This window comes from Ostrea edulis, chromosome 6 (assembly GCF_947568905.1).
Source record: "Ostrea edulis chromosome 6, xbOstEdul1.1, whole genome shotgun sequence".
NCBI lineage: Eukaryota > Metazoa > Mollusca > Bivalvia > Ostreida > Ostreidae > Ostrea > Ostrea edulis.
In genome coordinates, this window is record NC_079169.1 from 50,600,274 (window position 1) to 50,625,330 (window position 25,057).

General features: G+C 36.0%; 1 protein-coding gene across 2 annotated transcripts; it reads left to right on the forward strand.

The window, feature by feature from the left end:
* Window positions 1–2,890: 2,890 nt before the first annotated feature.
* LOC125683421 (solute carrier family 45 member 3-like) lies at window positions 2,891–23,413 on the forward strand. 2 transcript variants are annotated; one of them, XM_048924556.2, is made up of 4 exons: window positions 2,891–2,971; window positions 3,299–3,355; window positions 16,708–18,244; window positions 19,798–23,413. In XM_048924556.2, exons 2-4 carry the CDS (start codon window positions 3,330–3,332, stop codon window positions 20,062–20,064), a joined length of 1,830 nt encoding a protein of 609 aa, XP_048780513.1. In that variant the 5' UTR covers window positions 2,891–2,971; window positions 3,299–3,329; the 3' UTR covers window positions 20,065–23,413. The 2 variants fall into 2 exon arrangements, with proteins under 2 accessions (XP_048780513.1, XP_048780512.1); XM_048924555.2 differs by lacking the exons at window positions 2,891–2,971; window positions 3,299–3,355 and adding an exon at window positions 12,512–13,083.
* The last annotated feature ends 1,644 nt before the right edge of the window (window positions 23,414–25,057 follow it).

Here is a 25,057-nt window from a genome sequence, read left to right on the forward strand (position 1 = left end):
ATGGATGATATTCCTTCCAAATCATGCCGCCAGTTCCTTAGTTCAAATTTGCAAAGGAATAGATGCCGTCAACATAAGCAACATTCTTCGTCATAAAAAAGTACAGTCTTGTATTCCAACTTAATTCAAGTTCAAGTCTACACCCAGTATGTCCTACTTCTACTATTGCATCGAAACTTTTTAATTACAAACAAACTTTGCAGTGCCTAGATATAGACCATCTTAAAGTTAATCCACCTACGCGATCTTGTTCTTCATCTTCTTTCAACTATATTCCATATGGTCATGTCATTACTGATGATGTTGATATGGTTAAATATGAGGACCTCAAACCACCTATTCCAAAAGGACCTAAATACAGAGAACCTCGGTCTTTCAATTGGCGACAGAACTTCATTTCTACTTTGAATTCTGTCGAGGATGATTCCAGACGATGGGCTAAATATGAAAAAGAACTCGATACATTGTCAGAATGGATTATAAGTGTAAGTGGAATATCAAAATTCCGCATGATACACATCAAAACAAACGTACGTATCATTTATCCTTCTGTGTTTAGTAAACTAGAAGTGATAAAAGAATTAGAAAGGTTACATGAGGAATATATTTTGGTTCCAGCTGACAAAGCTTTTATCATTGTCTTTGTAAGTAGGCTCATTATTACAACTGTATTTTAAACGAACTTGGCATTAATTCCACTCTTGATGATCGTACTTCTACTTCAACTACCCTTTCAAAAGATGAAATTCTTCAAAATCGTGATTCAGTTTTAGACATTTTTAATATCCCAGTCAATGGGTCAGATGAATATGAGTTACCGTACCTATACTAGATCTCTAAACTTCATAAAAACCTTTACAAACAAAGATGCATTGCTGGATCCTGTAAGTGATCTACCAAGCCTCTATATTTGGTACTCACGAAAATATTAATAGCTGTGAAGGAGAATCTTCAAACGTACTGTGCTTCTACATATGCCAGAAGTGTGGATTCTAAAAAATCCTAAAGAACTTTGAGTAGACTTGAAATCGCAAAGCCTTCCTCGAATCAACAACATCAAAAAGCATGACTTCAACACTTTACAAGACCATCCCTCATGATAAATTAAAGGCTAGCCTTTTTGACATCATAGACAGTTGCTTCTTCTACAAAAATGGAAAACGCAAATATTCCTATCTAGTGATCAGTCATCCCAAAAATTACTTTGTTAAACACCACGCACAAGTACTCTGAAGTTGAAATTAAAAATATGCTGGAGCTCCTCATTGACAATATATTTGTAGTCTTTGATGATCAGGTTTTCAAAATTTCTGTTGGAATTCCCATGGGCACGAATTGTGCTCCTTTGTTAGCTGACCTGTTTTTATATTCTTATGAAACAGAATTTATTCAAAAACTTTTAAGTGAAAAGAAAAAATCTCTTGCTGTGGCCTTCAATGCGACATGTAGATGTATCGACGACGTTTTCAGCTCACCTGAGCCAAGGCTCAAGTGAGCTTTTCTGATCAAAATTTGTCTGTTGTCTGTCGTCGTCGTCGTCGGCGGCGTCGTTGTAAACTTTTCACATTTTCTTCTTCTTCTCCAGTACCAATGGGTTAATTTCAACCAAACGTGGCACAAAACATCCTTACGTGAAGGGCTTTCAAGTTTGTTCAAATGAAGGGTCATGCCCCCTTCAAAGGGGGAGATAATCACAAAAATGCAAAAATACGGTGGGGTCATTTAAAAATATTCTTCTCAAGAACCACTGGACCAGAGGAGCTGAAATTTACATGAAAGCTTCCTGACATAAAGCAAATTCACGTTTCTTCCAATCATGGTCCCTGGGAGTAGTTTGGGGCCACAATAGGAGATCAAAGTATTACATGGGAATAAATAAGGAAAATCTTTTAAAATCTTCTTCTCAAGAACCACTGGGTCAGAAGAGCTCTGATTTACATTAAAGCTGCCTGACATAGTGCAGAATCAAGTTTGTTAAATTCATGGCCCCCAGGGGTAGGGTGGGCCACAATACGGGATCTCAGTTTTACATGGGAATAAATAGGGAAAATCTATAAAAATCTTAATTTCAAGAACCACTGGGCCAGAAGAGTTGAGATTTACATGAAAGCTGCCTGATTATAGTGCAAATTTGAGTTTGGAAAAATCATGGCGCAGGGGGATATGATGGGGCCACAATAGGGGATCAAAATTTACATGCAAGTATATAGGGAACATATTTTAAAATCTTCTTCTTCGGTTATTGTAGCCCATATTTTAAAGTAAAGATTAGCAAAAGATTCATCATAACTTCTCTATTATGGAAATCTGCTTGAACTCCATGACCTACCTGGAATAGTTCGTTCTATACAAAAGACGACATCAGGTGATTCTGATGCATCGATTGTCCAAGTTTAGTACCAGAAACATGCCTTCAACATCATGTGCTGAAAACAGAGTGTATATTATATAGGTAATTTATTTACCAATACACTAAATTTTGATAAATTGTATTTAGTTAAATACGTACACGTGTAATTATCATTATCAGAAATAAATTGACATATTTGAATCTAATTTTCTAAATAAATAATTATATTTTATATGTCTTTAATTATTTATCTATTTATTTAAGCACTTAATGTGGCATATATCTAGCAATCACAGTATAGGCCTACAGTCTTTAGGATTAAATATCATCAACAACAAAAAAAAAATTTTTTTTTTAAATTATAAAGAATATTGACAATTAGGAGCAATATAGGCCTAGCCTACAGGCTATTCCTTTTAAAATTGGATGTAAGAAGTTGAATAACTAAATTGATATATATATATATAGACGTTAAATTTGTGACTTTGTAAATCATCAATGAAAACCCGTGTGATTTGCTGATATTAGCCTGACCTTTAACTGTAAACAAAGTACGGGGTTCAACGAGTTCGCGAATGTGGCATGATGAAGTAGACAGAGCTGAGGGAGGCGTCTCGTGAGGTTTGTTGTCAATACTGTAATCGGGTATCTTAGATTCTTACCTGACTGTTAATGAATTCTGTTTTATTCTCATACAGTTAGTAAAAAAAAAAAATGAGTTAGTTTTGTTCTGATTTTATACGAAGTCAGAAAATGCCACAGTGGCACGTGTGCCGAATTTCCTCAGCTACACATACTATTTATATATATATTTAAGTTATAAGCATTTGTCGAATAAAAGAATACCACGCGTTTTATTTTTGGGTATTACATATTTTCTTCAATATTGAAAATACTATCAACCGACCAACTAGAGTAAATACAGTAAAACCAACTGATTCTTTACAGAATGGAATCTGGAAGACAGAAAACACAATGAATGGATTACCACGTGGAATCATCCAAGTAGGTCATTTTACTTTGCAGTTTCCTAGTATACTTCTAGCCTTGTGCATTGGGTAAACCCGTCTGTTTTGACCATAAATTAATTCTCTTTAAAGGGACTGATTCACGATTTCCCCCCAAATTTTGTTTTTCACTTTTAATAAATGATCAAAATCTTCAGTCTAATATGTTTAGAAGATTTCTAAAAAAAAAATTAAGGTTATTCATCATGGCAGAAGCTCATTATAGAAAGTTTATTATTTGTTTTGAAAACAAAGATTGAGGTGTGTTATTGTTTACGAAGTTTTCAAAATAAATGAATATTGATCCAAGTTTATTATAATATATCACATCTCAAGTATACTTTAGCTTAAATGTGTCATATAAAAGTCAGAATTTGTGATTGTACAAAATGAAGATGCTTTGAATTACAAAATTAGCATTTCACTGGTTTGTTTGTTTACATAAAAAGACTCAAGTCTTTGTTTACATAACACAGAATAGAAGCTAAAATATTGCTCTTATTCTTGCATTCAGATGGTCCAAATTTTGGTTGTCAACATTGAATGAGTTATATTTTTAATTTTTAACATCAAAAATGAAAAATATTGCTTTTGAAAAATGTGAACCAGTCCCTTTAAAATGATAATTAATCAGCTTTACTGGAGTGGTGAACAGGTTGGGAACACTGCCCCTATAGCAAGATGTTCTCGCGAAAATGCGATTATCCCTCTTTAGCGAGAGTAAATATATCCTGTACAACCGAGAAAAGCACCCGAGGAGTACATCGCTTCGTGTTTTTCAGTCTATGTGAAAGTTTTTTGGACCACACAAGACATTCGGTACTGTGTAATCAATGAACACCGGACCGAACCAAATTTTGTCAGACCGAAAACCCTAATGTAAAAAAGTGAAACACATGAAAATGCAAAACCAAGGAAATCTTATTTATTATACTAGTAATACTATACCAGGGATCCCTCCCGTATAATACTTTAGACAGTCCATACGGTTTTAATCACATTCATTTACGTATTTGGGTTTGTGTGATATTTTTTACTTATAACAAACAAACAAACAAAATAGTAAAGACATTCCGGTCCGGTGTAAAAACTTATGCATCGGACTTCAGGCACTGCACATCAGTCAGGTCCAATGGTCCCATGTCTTTCTTTCGCATAGACTGGTTTTTCGTGAAAAGAAGAAAAAGTGCTAAAATGTCAGATACTTCTGTAAATATACATTATAGCTGTATAAATCGAAACAAAAACCACTCACAATGTGCATTGGATTTCAGCCTCCTTCCCTCATGTGCAGCAATGTTGATATGAAACTTGACTGTGTTGTAAATTTTATAGAGACAATGCATGTCGTGTTGAGTGTGTGTAACACTTATTCAACGTTGCACGGAATTTGCCATTATTTTCAATGAAGACACCAAAACACCTGTTATTGGTAATGTTTACTCTCTCACTAAAGAGGGATAATCGCGTTTTAGTGAGAAGATCTCGCTACAGGAGAAGTATTCCTAACCTGGTGAAGGTTGAAATTTTAGTAATAATATTCTAAAATAGGTTAAAATTGTACATTTGTAATACTAAACTTTGTACATCAGCCTAGGTAGCTCAGTAGTTAGATCACCTAACTAGTAATGCAAACATCCCAGGTTTGAAACTCAATTGTTCCAAAGATTTTTCTTTCCTTCATTACTGCAGTAATGTCCTACAACTTACTGAAATGCATACAATTGTATGAGCCGACTTTACATTTTTACTTGCAATAATCAGGAACTTTCAAAATGTGCTAGCTCTAAAACAGACATAGTAATATACCCCAAGGTTTTTTGTAGATCTAAATAGTAAATAAAATAGAGCACTAGTGAATTGTAGGTGAAATGCCACGAAAAATTATACAAGATTCACTTATGTCCTTGACACTTCTCTGGTGGGGTGTGAACACCTCCCTTATGGACAGGCTCGGTATAAAGATTGAACACAAGTGATCTATGATGTCCTTGAAATCTAATGTCAAATCTGATCCATCCAGTAGGCGTTTTGTTTCAGCAGTAAATTAATACGATTTTTTAAACAATGGAAGTTGTAAGGTGGTATCCTACTTGTTTTATTGTCAGACTTTGTAAAAAAAATTCTTGACTCAATATATGTAAATTTTCATACATTATGCCACTGCATGTCTGTAAAATTAATACTGCATCCATTTTATGTGGTACTTTTGCAGATGGGTATGTAATGATCTTTAAGCCATTTCTTACATCATCTAATTGTTATTCAATAATGGGTACCACTCCTTGATTTTCAGAGACATTTATACAGTGAATATTTCTGGCTGTTTGTCATGTGGATTGAAAATTCTCCATGAACCAAAAAGTAAACAACTGCATAGAACAAACTATTTCCTGTCGATTATGTAACTGCTATAAAAATTATGATAAATTGCTATACAAAGAGCGAAAAAGGAGGGAATTTAAAGTTGATTGTTAGAGTTAATAGTTTTGTTTGAATGTGTATAATCTCAATCTTACCTTTGACCTGACTGATGGGATGTTTTACCAGAGCACGATGATTAACTTGTACTTTGGACAACCTTATTGACTTGTGTCAGGGCTGTTGTCTGACTAATATTCCCCAATTGATAATTTCAATGAGAAAAGACTGGTAGTGTAAAGTGTCAAATGACGTTTAACTATTTAGCAAGCCTATAGAAGTGTCATGTGATGTTTAACTCTTTAGCTAGCCTGTAGAAGTGTCACATGATGTCTAACTATTTATCTAGCCTGTAGAAGTGTTATATGATATTTAACTATATAGTTAGCCTCAGGGATTTTTTAGGGTCTGTAGAGGGCCGAAATAAAGCTCCATTCCCAATGCTAAAATGCAGGTATTTTCCCCAATTTTTGCTTTGAAATTCCCAAACAATGAAAACAAATCAAGCAGGGTAGCCAAATCATTCATAAACATTCTTCACAGGCCCACAGATTACAATTTTTGCTTCCTAATTTTTTGGCCTCTGCTTATTTGAATAAGGTAAGCTTTGACCAAATTGAAGTCATTCATTCATTCATTTTATTCGCTCAAACCACAATGGAAATGGTACATGAGGTACAATACAGAAATTTCATGTGTCAATACAAGTAACGTCAGAGGAATGTATATAGGTATGCAAATAAACAAAGTGAAATATATACATAAATATGTACAAAAATTTGAAGTTAAGTGTTAGGAGAACAGACTAATTCGTATATCTTTAAAATAAACGTGCACAGGTTTTTAAGGTTTTTAACATTATTCGTTGACATGATTTCATAAAATTTCATTACATTTGGTGTCGTACAATATTTCCTATGTAGGTATTCTTTTCTTATACTGGATAAAGCACTACACTCTAATACAAAATGATATTCATCTGCAATTTTTGTTTTATTACATAAAACACATAACCTTTCGTTATATGGTATACTAAACCATCGGCCAGTCTCTACTGGGAGGCGATGGTTCGTGGTACGAAATTTCAAAAAGATGCTACTGAGTTTCTTAGGTAGATTTTCAAGATAAGTTTCCAGACCAAAACTTGTTTTAAAAATTCTGTACATTGTACCCTTGGAAGAGCTAAAAACATCACATGACCAAGTCTGGACAAACTGATCTATAAGACTTTGTTTTTCAGCGTTTGTTATCCATTTTTCATTCATGGTACATGTACCTTATTCATACCATATATTAGAAAGTCCACATAGGTTCAAAATTCTATGAATACATTCAAACCATGGATTCTTAAATGTGCCATTATAATACTGTGTATATAAATATTTGTAAAGAATATTTACTATCTTTTTTATGACTAAATGTTAATTTGGCCCAATAAGAAATCATTCTAGTATACACATTAATATAAACAGGGAAACGTCCCGTTTCGCCATATACCATAAATGACGGAGTGGAGCTTTTTAAACGAAAAACATGTTTCAAAAATTTTAGATGGAGAACTTCTATAATTTGCAAGTTTTCATATCCCCAAATCTCACACCCGTATATTAAAACAGGTAAAACGACTTTGTCAAACAGATCAAGAAGGCACTTAACTGGTAAATTAAATTGTCTGATTTTTCTTATAACTCCATACATAGCTTTCTGGGCTTGTTTGCATAGATGTTTTTTAGCTTTGCAAAACGAACCTGACCTGGAGGAGCCCTATTATACCTTAAAGCACTCTGAATTGGGTTTTTCCCTATTTATTTGTATGAAACATTGTCCCCAATTTCAAGCAAATGTCGCTATTTTTCCCAATTGGATTGATTGATTGATGTTTTCCGCCACACTCTACAATTTTTATACGCCCGTCTTAAGACGGGACGTATTATGGTATGGCGTTCATGTCCGTCCGTCTGTCCGTCCGTCTGTTAGCTTTTTCGTGTCCGACCCGTAACTTAAATACTACAAGGCCTAGAATCATCAAACTTTGTCTGTAGATACATCTTGGGTAGAAGGTGTGTCGCACATTAAAACCAGGTCACTGTGACTTTTCATTAAGAAGATATCCGTCTGTCCGTCCGTCTGTTAGCTTTTTCGTGTCCGACCCGTAACTTAAATACTACAAGGCCTAGAATCATCAAACTTTGTCTGTAGATACATCTTGGGTAGAAGGTGTGTCGCACATTAAAACCAGGTCACTGTGACTTTTCATTAAGAAGATATCCGTCTGTCCGTCCGTCTGTTAGCTTTTTCGTGTCCGACCCGTAACTTAAATACTACAAGGCCTAGAATCATCAAACTTTGTCTGTAGATACATCTTGGGTAGAAGGTGTGTCGCACATTAAAACCAGGTCACTGTGACTTTTCATTAAGAAGATATGGCCATATATGGCAAAAACTTGTCCGGCTCATAACTTGAAAACTATTAGACCTAGAATCACCAAAATTGGTCAACTAATGCATCTTAGGTAGAAGGTGTGTCACATCCTACTTTAAGGTCACTGTGACATTTAATTAAGGTGATATAAAAAAAAAATGTTTTAATGGGTACAATCTATACTGTTAACAATATGTGACGGGCGTATCATGTGCCGTGGCGGTGCACTTTATTCAGTTATCTGGTGGCGCCCAGTTTTTATTGGTGGAAGAGAGAACCCAGATACAATGTACTTGGTAAGAGACCACCGACCTTCCGAAAATAAACTGGGAAACTTTCCAATTGAAAAGGCCCTGGCCCTTTAAATCAAGACCTTAAAAAAAATGAGTCTGTAGAAGTGTCACGTGATGTTTAACTATTTAACTAGTGGTTAGAACATCGCGCTCAAAATCACACGGCCTCTCACCTCTGGTTGATGCGGGTTCGAATTCTGCTCACGCCGGTAAGTGAAAAAGTTTCCCAGATTACTTTCACAAGGTCGGTGGTCTCTTTCCAGGTACATTGTAGGTACATTGTATCTGGTTTCTCTCTTCCACCAAGAAAAACCGGGCTCCACAAGATAACTGAAAAGTTGTTGAGTGTGGCGGAAAACAACTAAACAATCAATCAATCATCTTCTTCTCCAGAACCACTCGGTCAATTTCAACCAAACTTGGCACAAAATATCCTTGGGTGAAGGGCATTCAAGTTGTTCAAATGAAGGGTCATGCCCCATTCAAATGCCAGGAGGTAATTACAAAAATGCGAAAATAGGGTGGGATCATTTAAAAATCTTCTTCTCAAGAACCACTGGGCTAGAGGATCTGAAAGCTTCCTGACATAATGCAGATTCAGGTAAATCATGACCCCCGGGGGTAGGTTAGGGCCGCAATAGGTGATCAAAGTTTTCCATGGGAATAAATAGGGAAAATCTTTAAAAATCTCAAGAATCACTGGACCAGAAGAGCTGAGATTTACATAGTGCAGATTTAAGTTTGTTAAAACCATGCCCCAGCCCCCAGGATCTTCTTCTCAAAAACCACTGGACCAGGAAAGTAGAAATTTTCTTGAAATTGTCTTGACATAGTGCAGATGCAAGATTGTTCAAATCATGGCCCAGGAAGTAGGTTGGGGCCACAATAGGGGATCAAAGTTTTACATACAAATATATAGGGAGAAAATCTTTAAAAATCTTCAGAATCTGAAGAACCACTGGACTAGGGAATTACAAATTTACATGAAAGCTTCCTGACATAGTGCAGATTCAAGTTTGTTAGAATCATGGCTCCCAGGGGTAGGATGGGGACACAAAAGGGGATAAAAAATTTACATACTAATATATAGAGAAAATCTTAAAAAATCCTCTTCTCAAGAACCATTGGAACAAAGAAGTTTTCATTTACATGAAAGCTTTCTGACTTAGTGCAGAACTAAGTTTGTAAAAATCATGGTCTCCAGGGGGTAGGTTGGGGCCACAATAAGGACTAAGGGTTGACATGCAAATATATTTGGAAAGTCTTCAGATATGGGTCAAGGTGCCTCAGGTAAGCGATGTGACCCATGGGCCTCTTGTAAGTTTTGTTGTACTTGGACAACAAATGATGACGTTTTGCTTTCCAGTTTTAATACCTTAGTTTTATGTATGTTTTATTTTTCATTGTTAGTTCACCTGACTCACCTGAGCTCAAGTGAAGTTCTCTGATTGAAATTTCCCCATTGTCTGTGACGGTCATCATTGATGTAAAATTTTCGCATTTCCATCTTCTCTGGATTCACAAGATTATTTTAAATGAAATTTGGCACAAAGTGTCCTTTGGTTAAGGGGATTCAAATAAATGTATGTACAACTGAAGGATGAAAAGGTGAAGAGAACAAACAGCGATCAATTTATAATTTCTATAAGGAGTACAAAATAGAAAATTAAGCAAACACGGACCGCTGGATATACCAGAGGTGGGATCAGGTGCTTAGGAGGAGTGAGCATCCTCTGTCGACTGGTCACACTCGCCATGAGCCCTATATCTTGAGCAGGTAAATGGAGTAATCTGTAGTCAGAACTAGTGTGTCAAGAACAGCCTAACAATTGGTATGAAACATGTCGAACAGCATTTAATTGAATGACAGATTGTATGGTCAAACTACATCTTTATATTAAATGACGTTACAATTTGCAAAATGTTAATTTTAAACAAGACTGATGAAAATCCTGTAACATCAACTTGTTTTTCAATAGCCTGCCTTGATTTAAAATTGATCATACGCAAAACAAGCTCTTGCATATCGAATCAGTTTAGGGATATAAACACACCCTTTTCAAAGGGGAGAAGATTAAGAAAGTCTGAACATTGGATTGATGCTACCACTGCACCAGAAATGCCAATATTTACAGGAAGACTTTGTGATACAGCTTAGATTAAATTCATTCAAACCATGATCCTCGGACCAGTGATGGGTCCACAGGAGGGTTGCAAAGTTATGTTTAAAACTAAATTTGGAAAATATCTTTTAAAACTTTTCTTCTCCACTCATCCAGTTTTAACAAACTTGTCACTCAGTTTGAATTATAATTTTTTTCAAATAAAGGGCCACACCCTATTCGATGTGGAGATTATTGCAAAATAGATAAATATATGGAGGTGATGTTCGAAAATCATTTTCTCTAATATCATTGGACCAATTTTAACCAAACTTGACACAAAGTATGCCTTGTCAATGCGAATTCAAATATTTTACAAATGGTCTACCCTAGACAATTTATTAAACAGCCGTGGAGGAACGATTTGACATGACTAGGACGTCAGGATGTTACCGACTCCACACAAAAGCTGATGTTTTTTCAGATTCATTGATAACAAAGGACGATGTTTTACTTTATCATTGATTTTTAGTAAAAACAGTTTCCCGAACTCGATATACTTTTAATATCTTATTGATGACATCAACATCTTGCACTCATACAATATATGGCACTTTTTATGGGAAAAGTTTATACAGTGTGTATTTGTTTGTCTTGTTTATACAATGACAGAATTTAGCTCCCTGTTGGGTTGTTCGCTCAGGTAGGTAAATCTGTAATTCAACTTTTTAAAGGAGAAAAGACTTGGTTTATTATGATTAAAGAATTGCTTAAAGGAAATGTAGGCTATTTAGATTTATCAAGAAAATAAATATATATGATAGTCATTTGGTAAAAACATTTCTTTGTCTATTAATCGTAAAATGTACGCGATATGAACATGTTTTAACACAGGGCAGTTCTTGCTACATGTGTACAAATTCAGAGTTTTTTAAGGTCTTGATTTCAAGGGCCGGGGCCTTTCGAATTGGGAGAAATGGCGACATTTGCTTGAAATTGGGAAAAATGTTTCATACAAAGAAATAGGGAAAAAACCAATTCAGAGTGCTTTAAGGTATAATTTAGCTCCTTCTGAGTTTTAATTTGGGCAAAGCTTACCTCATTCAAATAAGCAGAGGCCAAAAAATTAGGATTACTTAAGAATTTGAAGCAAAAAATGTAATGTGTGGGCCTGTGAAGAAGATTTATGAACGATTTGGCTACCCTGCTTGGTTTGTTTTCATTGTTTGGGAATTTCAAAGCAAAAATTGGGGGAAATACCTGCTTTTTAACATTGGGAATGGGGCCTTATTTCGGCCCCCTACAGACCCTAAAATATCCCTGAATCAATGGTTGGCATATCATAATATATGAGAGAGAAAGAGTGAGAAAGAGAGAGAGAGATGCACTAAACATCTATAGTTTGATGCTCCATTATTCCCCTTTAATTTTTCTACACACTGGCTAAAGGTTGATGTATTCCCATTTATTGCCGTAGAGAGAACGTGATGATTTTTCTGCATGATTCATTGTTAAAATATCTGAGAGTAATCTCAAACAACCCGAATAGTGGTTATCATGGAAGGATTGGGTGTGTGTGTGTAGGGGGAAGGTTGGGGGGGGGGGGTCTGTCTCACAAGAACGAATGGCATCAATCTTCATTCCATTAACATGCGGGGAAAATGAGGGAAAACTAAATACCCACGTAACTCCAGGCAGCTGGCTGTAATAGTTGTGCATTTTCTCCCCTTCCGGTTACAGATGAATGAGTAATCCTGTTTGTAACTAAGATGTAGTAGACATATGCTTGTAGTCCCTCTTCAGAATTCCCAATCCATTTTGTAACTCTGTCTTCCCACTGCTCTATGGATTCTAGACCCCCCCCCCCCCGATATTCCTCTGCATGTCGGAGGTTTCGCACTCTAAATGTTTACAGGGGTCATGGTGACTGTCACGTTTGAAAATCGTTTATAAAATGTACAAATGGATACTCATGATATTAGCACGTGTGTAATACTGTATGGTTTTCGTGATAAATGGAAGCCATTCGTTAAAGACTGTTCTACAATGACGAATAATAATAATTATTGATGATTATTGATAAGCACATTAGTCAGTGACGAGTGAGCGACACTGATGAGCTGTTGTTTTTACGTAGACACAGGTAGTGACTTTTTTCTCTGTGATTCGGGCTAAATAAAGGCAATTTAAGATCAGGATTAATGGAAGAAACTGTATATGCAACCGTGGAATTCTCTTCTTTATACATGCATTTTTGATGGTGTGAAAAATCATAAATGGAAAATATAAGAGACAGTGGGATTAATTAGCAGACTCCTGTTTGTGGCCCCAGATGTTAATTAAGATTTCTTGCTCTTGAGAGTCCCGACTACCGGTTGTCTCTAGTTCTCGGTATCGAGTGTGGCGGCGTGGCGCGGACGGACCCTCAGTCTTGTAGCGAACGCTCTGGATCGGAAATGGAGTTCAGTGATGTTGCTCTAAAATACAGGTAACCGTTCTTCTTAATGGACAGGTAGTACATATAAGTAACTGGTTCTATACGACTCCTCTCATTATGAGTCACATTGTTTGTTTATAATTATTTATCTGGGCCAAAAGTAATTACACTTGTTTCCCCGCTAACATCCTACACAAAATTAGGGTAGGTAAGTAGGTAGGTAGGTACAAAAAAGGTAGATGATTTTTTTGGGGGGCGGTCTGTTCTCAAACTTTATTTTTGGAGTACACAAAGAAACACTCTAATCACAATCTCCTTGCAGGTTTGTTAGTATATTGAACACGAGGGGTTCATTCTTCACTAATAATTTCACTTTATATGCTTTTGATATTAATTACTTCTGAAGTAAATACTACAAGTCCCAACTCCAAAACAATGCTTATTCAATCTTCCCCAGAACAGTTTGTCTAAAATGAAATATAGTAGGGGGATAAAATAATTTAGACTATTGTGTCGATCGGGTTAGCGGAGACAGGCGATTTTTACATGACTATTAGGATTTATTTTATTGATATTTGTACATGTATGTCTTATATTTTAAGTTCTTCCTCCCTTTCAGTATACAACACAGAAAACCTGTATTTGGGGTTGGGGACGTCCATAGTTAGTCTATTTTTCGTTATGTACATGAGATCGCAATCACGTTGTGACTCAGAGAGTAAATATGACGAGTCATTAATTGTTACATGTAAGTCACGCCGTTTATGTTAATTTTTCAATTGACAAGACCAGCATAGATATTGGTGTGTTGTTCAACAGATTTTATTATTGTTAGTATGGAATTAACACACTCTCCCCCAACCCCAACACCCCCTCTCTCTCTCTCTCTCTCTCTCTCTCTCTCTCTCTCTCTCTCATGATTATAGATAAAACTTAAAAGGCACACGTGACACGATTTTGATTTCAAAATCATACAGGTAAACCTATTTATATATGTAAATTCTGTGTATTGATATGTAATTTATAGACCCCATTCTCCATTGTCTATTTTGTGAATTAAATTCATCATGCAGGTGTTCTTAAAATAAACTCCTGTCTGCCAGGAAGCGCACTTGACAATTTATTATAATTTTCAAACTATGTTAATTGAGATATTAAGAGGTACTGGAAGGGGGCATGGTATTTTGCATTCTTTTGTTTTTCAAATGGATGAAGAGAGAGTATGTATGTACAGATAGCGAGGAGAGTGGTATAGACAGAGAAAGAGAGGTGTGGATAAAGAGAGAGAGTGAGAGAGAGAGAGAGAGAGATGTGATAGAAGTATCTAATTTTGAATTCTAATTAAACCTGGAAGTAAAGTTCCCACCTTATATACATGTATTTTTTTTTTGTATCCATAGATATATTTCATTGGGCAATCCCACAATTTAAAAAAGGGTGTTTCCCAGCCTTTTTCAAATATTTTGACCATATATAACAATGTAAAAATGTAGATAGCGAAGTTATAGAATAACGCTAATTCACTTTATATGCATTGTTCTTGATGACATACAAACTACGGCAAGAGGAAAGCACATAACTCTTTGTTGTAACTGCAGTGTTTTAAAACATTAAAAAACTGCATTTTGAATTTGCTGTGGTGAAAATAATGCTTTATACAGAACATGTACTTATTTTAACGTCTTTGGTGGTAAAACAAAGAGCACTGATTTATAGTTGGGCAAAGACAAGAAAATTTATAATTATTCATTATCGAACATAACAACAAGCGCTAAATCATGATTACGTCAAATAGAGCAAGAGCTGCGACTGCAAGTACACATACAGCATACAGCGCCTCTAGCCGGGTTTTCCTCCACCCATATTTATTGTGGCGATGATGTTGATTAATCTTGTTTTGTTTTAAACATGTTTTATTGATCAAATCAAAAGGATTGGGAACAAGTTCTAACAACTTACAAGTCCCTCTCCTAAAATATTACATTATGTCATGCAATATGATAAAAAATTAATTAGACGAATCTACAAGTTTCATATATAAATTCATGAACAGCTGAAAAAAATATTTATATTAGTTTGCAGAGGCAATTCTTGTGTTTGAAGAAATAAAAGCCTTTAAACAATACATACTAAAGATTTATGCCCAGCTTTTCAAAGATATGATATACCTATACCTTTGTATATATTAAAACTAGGTGTGTAACAAAAGTCGTGTTTTGGAATTTTATAGTTTGTAAGAAAAAATTGGTTACATACTTGTTACTTTTATCCTCGTCATTACTTTGCTGGGTGGGTGTGGGGGGCACACAAGAATACAAAATTGATTTAATTTAATTGTTACAGATTTATTTCATTAACTTGTTCAGAAACATGCAATGTTATTCCATTATTGCGCAATTCAACTATGAACATTATGGAATATCTTTATTGGTTTTCTTGACTTGTTTTACGTACTTTTGAGATTGTGGAGAAGACAACTTAATTGAAAACCATTGTATGTTTCTGCGATTCTACGACAGATGCGGTGTGCGTCGCAGTTGCGATTGTTGCCACATTATTAAGAGACATGCCAAATTTGCACTTTGTTGCCATTTTTTGAAGAAACTTTTCTGTCATTTATACAAGAACCCTACCGGCACATGACATGTACAGAACCTAACACGGTGCTTGTCGTGGAGGGGACGTTTTGACACTAAGCTGGCATTGAAAATTAAATTAACATTAAGATGGGAAAGGTTAGATTAGGTAAAAATTTCTCGAAGGACAACATTTTTTAAAAAGTCATGATGGATCTAGTAACACAAACTTTAGCACAAGGATAGTACTTCGTTCTGGTAGAAAGAGAACAAATTAACTGTTGTGTGAATTTTATAGCAAGTTAGCAGTTGTGTGAATTTATAGCTATTTAGCAGTTGGGTGAATGCTATAGCAAGTTAGCAGTTATGTTAAAGTTATAGGACATTGACACTTGGAGGAAAACCAAACAATCGTAAACCTTGGCGAGCCGCAGTACTATTTATAAAATTCAGGCTACTATTAAAATACTTCATTACGATTAATAAAATATCTCATTACTGTTAAAAGAGTTCAGTACTTTTAAGAGTTCAGCACCGTTAAAAGAGTTCGATACTGTTAAAAGAGTGCAGTACTACATGTATTAAGAGAGTATGGTATTTATAAGAAAGTTGAATTATTTTATGAGAGTTCGGCACTGTTAGATAGAGTTCAGTACTGTTTAGAGAGTTCAGTATTGTTTAGAGAGTTCAGTACTATTAAAGTTCAGTACTGATTAAAGAGTTCAGTATTGATTATAGAGAGTTCAGTATTGTTTATAGGGTTCAGTACTATTTAGAGTTCAGTATATTGATTAGAGAGTTCAGTATTGTTTAGAGGGTTAAGTTTTGTTTAGAGAGCTACATGTACATGTATATGCTACATTTATATCAAGTCTTTGTTTTGTATATTTCCGTAGAATACATTTTTGCTCACCCAGGAGGCCATCCACTTTTGAATTTCGTTATTTCATATTTTGGATAACCACTGCTCTTGATAGTTGATTTACATGTATATATAATATATACATGTATGTGTGTGCAATAAAAATAAAGAATTCTACTTGATGAATATTATCCAAAAAACTCACCATGCAATATACACATCCCCTCTCTCTTTCAGGACATCTGTCCAGTACAGCGCGCTACCGGAAGTGACGGACCATGATGAAAAAGACCACGAGCGCTACCTACAGGAAGTGATCCATCACGACGACATGGAACCTCGACAAAAACCCGTCTCAATGGCAACGGGTGGAAAATCTCTTTCGTTGCTTCAGATTATTTTACTGAACGCTGTGGTGTGTGGCGTGGAAATCTGCGCATGCGCCGGGTTTACTTACATCCCACCTATGCTCTTGAAAGCTGGCTACACAGAGGAAAATATGAGTATAATTTTAGGAATGGGGCCTCTTTTAGGATTCTTCTTCGTTCCGATGATTGGGCGCGCCAGCGATAATTGTTACAGCGGCTGGGGTCGCAGGCGGCCGTTCATTATTGGAATTTCTACAATTCTGATGTTCGCTCTAATTACTATACCGTACGGAGATTGGATCAGTGTGTCCGTCTTTGGCCCAGGAACCGTCAGTAAGACGGGTGCATTACTTATTCTCACAGTGGGGGTTGTTCTGCTCGACTTCACCAGTCAAGCGTGTCTGACGCCATGTGAAGCATTGCTAAGTGATGCATCAAAAGACACCAATCAACAAGAACGTGTGTTTATGGTGTACTCCCAAATGGTGTCGCTGGGCGGTTTTCTGGGGTACTTAATCACCGCCTTGGATTGGAACGCGACCGCCATAGGATCTATGATTGGCGGACAGGAAAGGACGGTGTTCACCATGCTGGTCATCCTCTTGTTGTTTCTGTTGTTTGTTACTGTTGTCGTAGCTAAAGAAGAACCTCTAATCACCCCCCAGCCATCCCAGACCCAGGATATAAAGCCCCTATTAGACATTTCTTCTTCTCAGCAGGTTGTGTTCAATGGTCCAGCTATGGAGTCAGGTTACGAATCGAGTGATTCGGACGAGGCTTCTTTGCCAAACGTTTTACGGAAAAATCGATCTAAATCCCGTCGTCACAAACAGAAATTCCGTCCAATCTTACTGGTGTGTTTACCGTTTATGTTTGTTCTAAAACGCTTTAGAATATTATCATATGTGCAGTTTTATGGCAAACTTGCTTTCGCAGCAATCCGGGACAGGCTTCCGGAATCAATTCAGTTGTTGTTGGAGGTCCCGTATGTGCTCCGAAAATTGGCAGTGGCAAACTTCTGCAGTTGGACGGCAGTGATGGGGTTTAACCTCTTCTTCACTGACTTTGTCGGACAGGCGGTGTACGAGGGAAACCCTAACGCGGAGGAGAATTCGTACCTACGTGCTCGGTATGACGAGGGTGTTCGAATGGGATCCTGGGGTCTACTGTTTCACTGCATCACTTCCGCTGTGTACGCCTTCTTTGTGGAGAATTTAGTGGAGCGTATTGGAATCCGTCGGACCTACGCCGCGGGGATGATTATGTTTACCATCTCCATGGCGGGCATGGTGATATACCGCAACATCTATTTTGTGAATGTAATGGCGGCGATGACGGGGTTCGGATATGCCACCCTAACCACTATTCCGTTCATCCTCGTCACGCAGTACCACGCAGAAAAAGAGGTCAGTCAGGGATTTATGATTACTTAGAAGACTAGTAGTAATAGTAGTAGTAGTAGTGATAATAGTAGAAGTAGTAGTAATAATAGTAATAGTAGTACTAGACTACTAGTATTACACTGTAGTAGTAGCAGTAGCAATGGTGATAGTAGTAGTGGTTGTAGTAGAAATGATGGTGTTGATGATGTTTCCTTTCTATTCCCTATAATTCGGTATCAACTATAACGTTGTAAAGCCTACTGCATGGCAGAATTTCGACAAGATTATTTATTACAGACTGGGGTGGAACGTAGTTTTAGCACTAAAATTGATTAGTATTGGTTAGCTCAATATTTACAGGTTTTTATTAAATACAATTATTATTATGTAATATTGGTGTTCAGGCAAAGTTCCATATAATGATGGAACAACAACATAACATAACACCAGTATTGTGTGAAATATTGTCATTTATTAGATGACAATAAACAAATATCATTCTATATATTGATAACAAAAACAAGCTAAGGGGAGATCTAGACAATACTGACAGCACAAGTTGCTTCTATAAAAATCCCTGAATATGATAAAGTGATCTTCCCTGTTATACAAGTAAAATTAAAAACTTGACAAAATGAAATATCTATTTTTTGGTAGTATGCTAAATTTTACTCTCCAGACGAGACTTGAATTCTGTAGCAAGACTCAAAAATTTATTTTTGTCCAGAAGAGCCTGTTTTTCTCATTTTAATCATTTGTTGATAAGATACCACGAAGACCGAAGTAGTATGAGAGATATGAAGCGTGGAAGATCTGAATTACATTGGTTGAATATTGTGAGTGAAACGCATTGTATTGTATTGTTTGCTAAATATCGTGATGCGTATCGTGTATATAACTAAATACCGTGATGCATATCGTGTCTATAACTAAATATCGTGATGCGTATCCTGTCTATAACTAAATATCGTGATGCGTATCCTGTCTATAACTAAATATCGTGATGCGTATCGTGTTGTTTGCTGAATATCGCGAACTAAATATCGTCATAAGTGTCGTGAGCTGAATATCGTAATATCGTAACGTTAATTGAATATAATCGTGATGTGTTGTATAGTTAACTTAAGATCATGATACTATCGTATCGTAAGTTAAATTCCGTGATGCTCATCATATCGTTAACTGAATATCAGGATACGTTTTGTATCGTTAACTGCTTATCACTCAGGATACGTGTCGTATCGTTAACTGAATGTGATCGTGATACCTATAGTATCATTAACTGAATATTGTGATATGTATCATTATCTTAGGTAAATATCGTGATACGTATCGGATCGTGATCTAAATATCGTGATGCATGTATGTCTCATATCGTTAACTGAATATCGCGATACCTGTCGTATACTTACGCCAGTACATTGTTGCAGCTTTAAATGGAATGGGATTATGATATTCTTTGCGATACATGTACTTAAATAAATCCAGGATGTTCTGTGATTTTAAAAAGTAGTAGAGCTTAGTAACGATGTGTTTTAACAGAGTTTTATTTATTCTTTAATGTTTTTCTTAAATAGATTTACTTCCGGACGGAGAACGGAAAGAATAACTTCCGGGGCATCGGTACGGACATCGCTACGCTGGACTCCGCCTACTTCCTTTCCCAAGTTATCCTCTCGGGAATGATGGGATATGTTGTCCACATGACCGGAACAGTGCTATCTTACATGATCACAGCAGGAATTATGGGAATTTTGAGTTGCTTTTTTATTCAAAGTATTATTTCGTCACGCGAGGAAATGATTGCTGCGACAAGACAAGGGCATTCTGTTGTCATTATTTAATTTTTATGAGGGCTTTATTTCAAGCAAGGTGCTGAATTTATAATTTTGATTATCATCGCTGTATTTTGGTGCGTTACAACATTTTCTTCCGATACGTAATTGGAATTTCGCCGATATGGCGTTCAAAAAGGTGAAGACGATAATCAATCTATGTAAAATCAATCATGTTAACCCCACGGAATATTAATCTCTCTCATTACTGATTAGAGATACCGTAATAACAGGAATATTTCATGTCAAGGTGTCTAAATATGTTGTAAATGTTATGTTGTGCATAATGTATGATATGTGGGATTTAGTGGGGAAAATGGTACATTTAGTTGAATTTTAATATTGTGGGATTTTTTTTTTTTACCCAAAGTATTATATTACGTTTGTTGACCATTTTTCTTGCATTTAGTGTTGAAAATTTGATTTATCATTTGATAATTATGTTTAAGCGGAATTGAAAGTTACAAACGCAAGCTCGTGTATTCATTCATTGCAACGTGCGTAAGAATTTAAAAATTATTTTAAAGCAGAAGCGGATTTTTGAAAGTGCCTTTACTTATCCATGTTCACAATTTAATCAAAATGGCTGAAAATTATACTGCCAGATTACTTATTTAACTTTGATATATGCATTATCATATTCAATGTCATGTCTGTAGGTTTTTTTTTAAGTAGATGTATTCATATAATTATTGATACTCGAAAGTTTTAATTTTACCGGTTATTGTGGCTTAGTGGGTAGGATGCTCGCTTCAAGGCCGGAAGTTCCCGGGTTCGATTCTATATACCGACGCCACGTAAAACCTCAATCGGATCGCGCGCTCGTCCATTTGCGGTTACGGAAATAGCCGAGTAGTTACGATTGGTAAAACCTAAGACGTTTAACATAAATAGTAAATGTTCCTTTGCCAAGTAAGTGAAAGTCCCAGTCTTTCGAATATGACCTTGAAATGTCATGGAGTCTTTCCGACTTTGAAATGTCAGGCCCTGTGTCATGATAGTCGTTGGGTGTATAGGAACCCTCACTACCCTGAGCGGCGTACATAGGTCTAAATTTGTGGCACTTCATTAAAGCTTTTGACGTCTCAATATGAGAGAAAGAAAGTTTCCACTGGGACGTGAAATGGAACAGAAACTAGCATTTTTCACATTCAGATATCTCTGACTCTTTTCAATTTGCCTTATACAATATAATTTGGGGTGTTTTTTGTCCATGTTCTTCCACTACGTATTATGTGTATGCGTTTATTGAACCCTAATACTCTACTGTTGTGACTGCGGATTTTACTTCGCATTTGTCAGTATTCACTATTGTGATACCATAGAGAAAGAAACGCTGCTGGTATCAGCATCACTTTAAATCTCCCCATTTACAAAAACATCGGATCTCAATTCATTAAGTCGTATTTTTCACCATAAAGAGTCTTCCGTTGTATCCGAGTTCGTTATAAATGTGGATTAGTTTATTGTAATATTTACAGAAGCCAGTACTTACCGTAGAATGTTACGCAGCTTGCCACCATTGTCTCAAAATATAAGCATTATTATTCCGTGTTTTAATGAGTTTTACACAATCAATGACTTTGCTGCCGCTTGCTTCGTTAAGGAATGTCAGGAATCTGTAGAATTTCAAGGAGACAAGTATGTCGTGTATAAAAGTATCGCAGCATAGCGTTGGAGGAGCGGATCACCGCCATCTACTTATCTGTATACAGTAACACTGTAAAATAGTTCCTTCTCATTTGTATATACTGTGTAGAATACGTTCCTCTATTGCAGAAGAGCAGTATTCTCAGAAAATATGTATTGACTCGCCTTGTTTGCTTAATTTATGTACTCACTTTGTTATAAAGAAAAACAAATCTCGCGTGTGCCCCAGAGATGCTTTGTGAACTGAATACCGGTATGCGGTGAAAATTGTGTGACAGATAACTTTCAAAATCATTCATAAAGACCAAGGTCAATTTTGTCACCATTGAACGTAACCAGGCTCGGGAATATATTCTTGAACAAGGAGGGACTTGTTAAACGTTTTTATGTGTCAAAACAAAATTATCTTGTCGGAAAAAGATTCTTAACCATAATATTTCACAAACAATGACCCAAGGTTTGATTTGAGAAATTTCATAAAGAATACATGTACACAGTATATATTTTTATTTCATGATAAATTTTCATTTTCTTGATTACCTTTAACCTTTTACTGTTGATTACCTTTAGCCCTTTTGTTAGAGGTTTTTCTGTTGTACTAGATGTAAAACTTATACGGTACCAATTTTGATGCACCAGATGCGCAAATAGTTATTTGATACATGTATATTTATTTTCAAGAGAGCTTTAACAGAGGCAGGGGTATTTACAATGTTGAAAACTGTCTAATTGTTATCGGTTTGGAAAAAAAAAAACCAAACAAGCATTCGTGGGTTCTTCTTTTAGTGTTACAACATGGAGATATTCATGGAGGGTGTAAATTCGTGGCTGTATCATACAAACTGCCAAATATATTTTCTTTGTTATGTTATATCGTTTTAGCTGTTTACATGCTCGATTTGTATGTATATACTCATGATTTTGAATTTAAGAAAATTATGTTGGGTCTGCTATTGTGAAAACAAAACGTAGTACAGAATATCATTGGAACAGGAAAGGGCAGATTAAAAATAAAATTGAATGTTGACAGAGAGGTGTTCCACTTGTTGTGTGTCACTATCAGACATCGCATGTTATCATTGTCTGTACTGGTTGTCATTGTTCAGTATTTACAAGTCAAATGTTCAAAATTACCTCCAGACTTTGAAGAGTTTTCATATGAACAAACTTTTAAGATGATGTGATAACAAACTGTGAATCTCATATGTTAACGTTCAATCATTGGAACCTTTGATTTATTATTGTTGAGTATTCTTTTAACAGAATTGTTATTATAAAATGAAATGTTTTATGATGTTACATACATGTAGATACTTTCCTTTTGATAAACTCCTTACTTTAACTGGAGAGATGTGGTTTATTGACTGAAGTATAATTCAAAATGATTATATAAAGTATTTGCGTTAGTTAGGCCCCTAAATATGAAATACACCAATCATTGGCCACTCAGCCTCGTTATCGTAACAAAAATTCAAATCAAGCTTGGTAAAGTATCAATGGTGCTCGAAATACATAACTGTTAATAGATTCGGGCGTGTTTTAAAGTTTTTTAAATTAAAACACATGTAGTTTTTGATGTCTTGATGCATGTATTTTGTGTGTACTTGTTACATATGCCTTCTGTTGGTTTTATATACAATGTATATATACAGAGATTTCTATGTATAAACTCGAATGGTTACTTATTATTAAATACAATGTCTCTTTATCACCTGTCTTTTATTCGACTGTGGGGACCTGACTGGGTTTTATCTTTTATACATGTATATGGATTTGTCTTTCTGTAATAATTTTACTTTAAATATGAGTTTGAGAGGCAAGTGTTTGTGACTAGGAAGTTGTGGGCTCGAGGCCTACTCTTACTTTGGTCGCGTCTAGCCTAAGACGTATTTATAAATAGATCCTCCTTCCCCACACACTTTATAGTTGCAGATCTTTCAAAACGTAGGTTCCATGTCATGACAGGCATTGGCATAGAGAACTTCATTGCTATGAGTTTGAGCGCCATGTAATGTTATGGTCTAAATTTGTGGTACATCATTTACAGCTGGTGATGTCACTATATAAGTGAGCAATTTTCAAATGGGACGTAAAAACAAGTATTTCCAATTGCAGTACATTGCACGTACTACCATCTCCCTTTGAAAACTCCCCAGATTTTGAGATATGTCGTTTTGTAGTACACTTGGGCTGTAACACATTACTAAGTATTGGAGAGGGATATTCCACTTGCAGGGATCACACCCGTTTCATTTTGAGAGAGGAGTTGAATTAAGTGGCGACCGCCAGATAAATTAAATGGCGATCGCCACATTTATCTGGTTGCTGCCAGATAATGAGTGTTAATCTTATTTTCATTTATTAGTTCACCTGAGCCGAAGGCTCCAGTGAGCTTTTCTTATCAAAAGTCCGTTGTCTGTCGTCGTCGTAAGCTTTTCACATTTTCCTTCACAAGAACCACGGGGCCAATTATATCCAAACTTGGCCAAAAGCATCCTTGGGTAAAGGGTTTTCATGTTTGTTCAAATGAAGGGCCATGTCCCCTTCAAAGTGGAGATAATCACAAAAATAGGGTGGGGTCATTTAAAAATCTTCTCAAGAACCACTGGGCTAGAGGAGCTGAATTTTTTATAAAAGCTACCTGACATAATGCAAATTCAAGTTTATTCAAATCATGGCCCCGGGGGTAGATTGGGGCCATAATAGGGGATCAAAGTTTTACATAGAAATAAATAGAAAAAAAATCTAAAAATCATCTTCTCAAGAACCAATGAGCCAGAAGAGCTGAAGTTTACATGAAATCTTCCTGACATAGTGCAGATTCAAGTTTGTTCAAAGCATGGTCCCCAGGGGTAGGTTGGGGCCACAATAGGGGATCAAAGTTTCACATGAGGATAAATAGAGAAAATCTTTAAAAAATCCTCCTCTCAAGAACCAATGGGCCAGAGGAGCTGAGATTTACATGACAACCTCCTGACATATTGCAGATTTAAATTTGTAAAAATTATGGCCTCCAGGGATAGGTTGGGGCCACAATACGGACTAAGGTTTTACATGCAAATATATATGGAAACTCTTCAGATATGGGCCAAGGTAACTCAGGTGAGCGATTTGGTCCTTGGGCCTCTTGTTTTCAAGTTTCTAATCATAGTGTAGTTGGTCTGTTTCGAAGTCGCCACTAGCAAATAAAACGAACATAAAGATTTACATGAAACTTCCTGACATAGTGCAGATTCAAGTTTGTTCAGATAATGGCCCCTGGGGGTAGGTTGGGACCACAATAGGAGATCAAAGTTTAACATAGAAATGTATTGGGGAAAATCTTTTAAAATCATCTTCTCAAGAACCAATG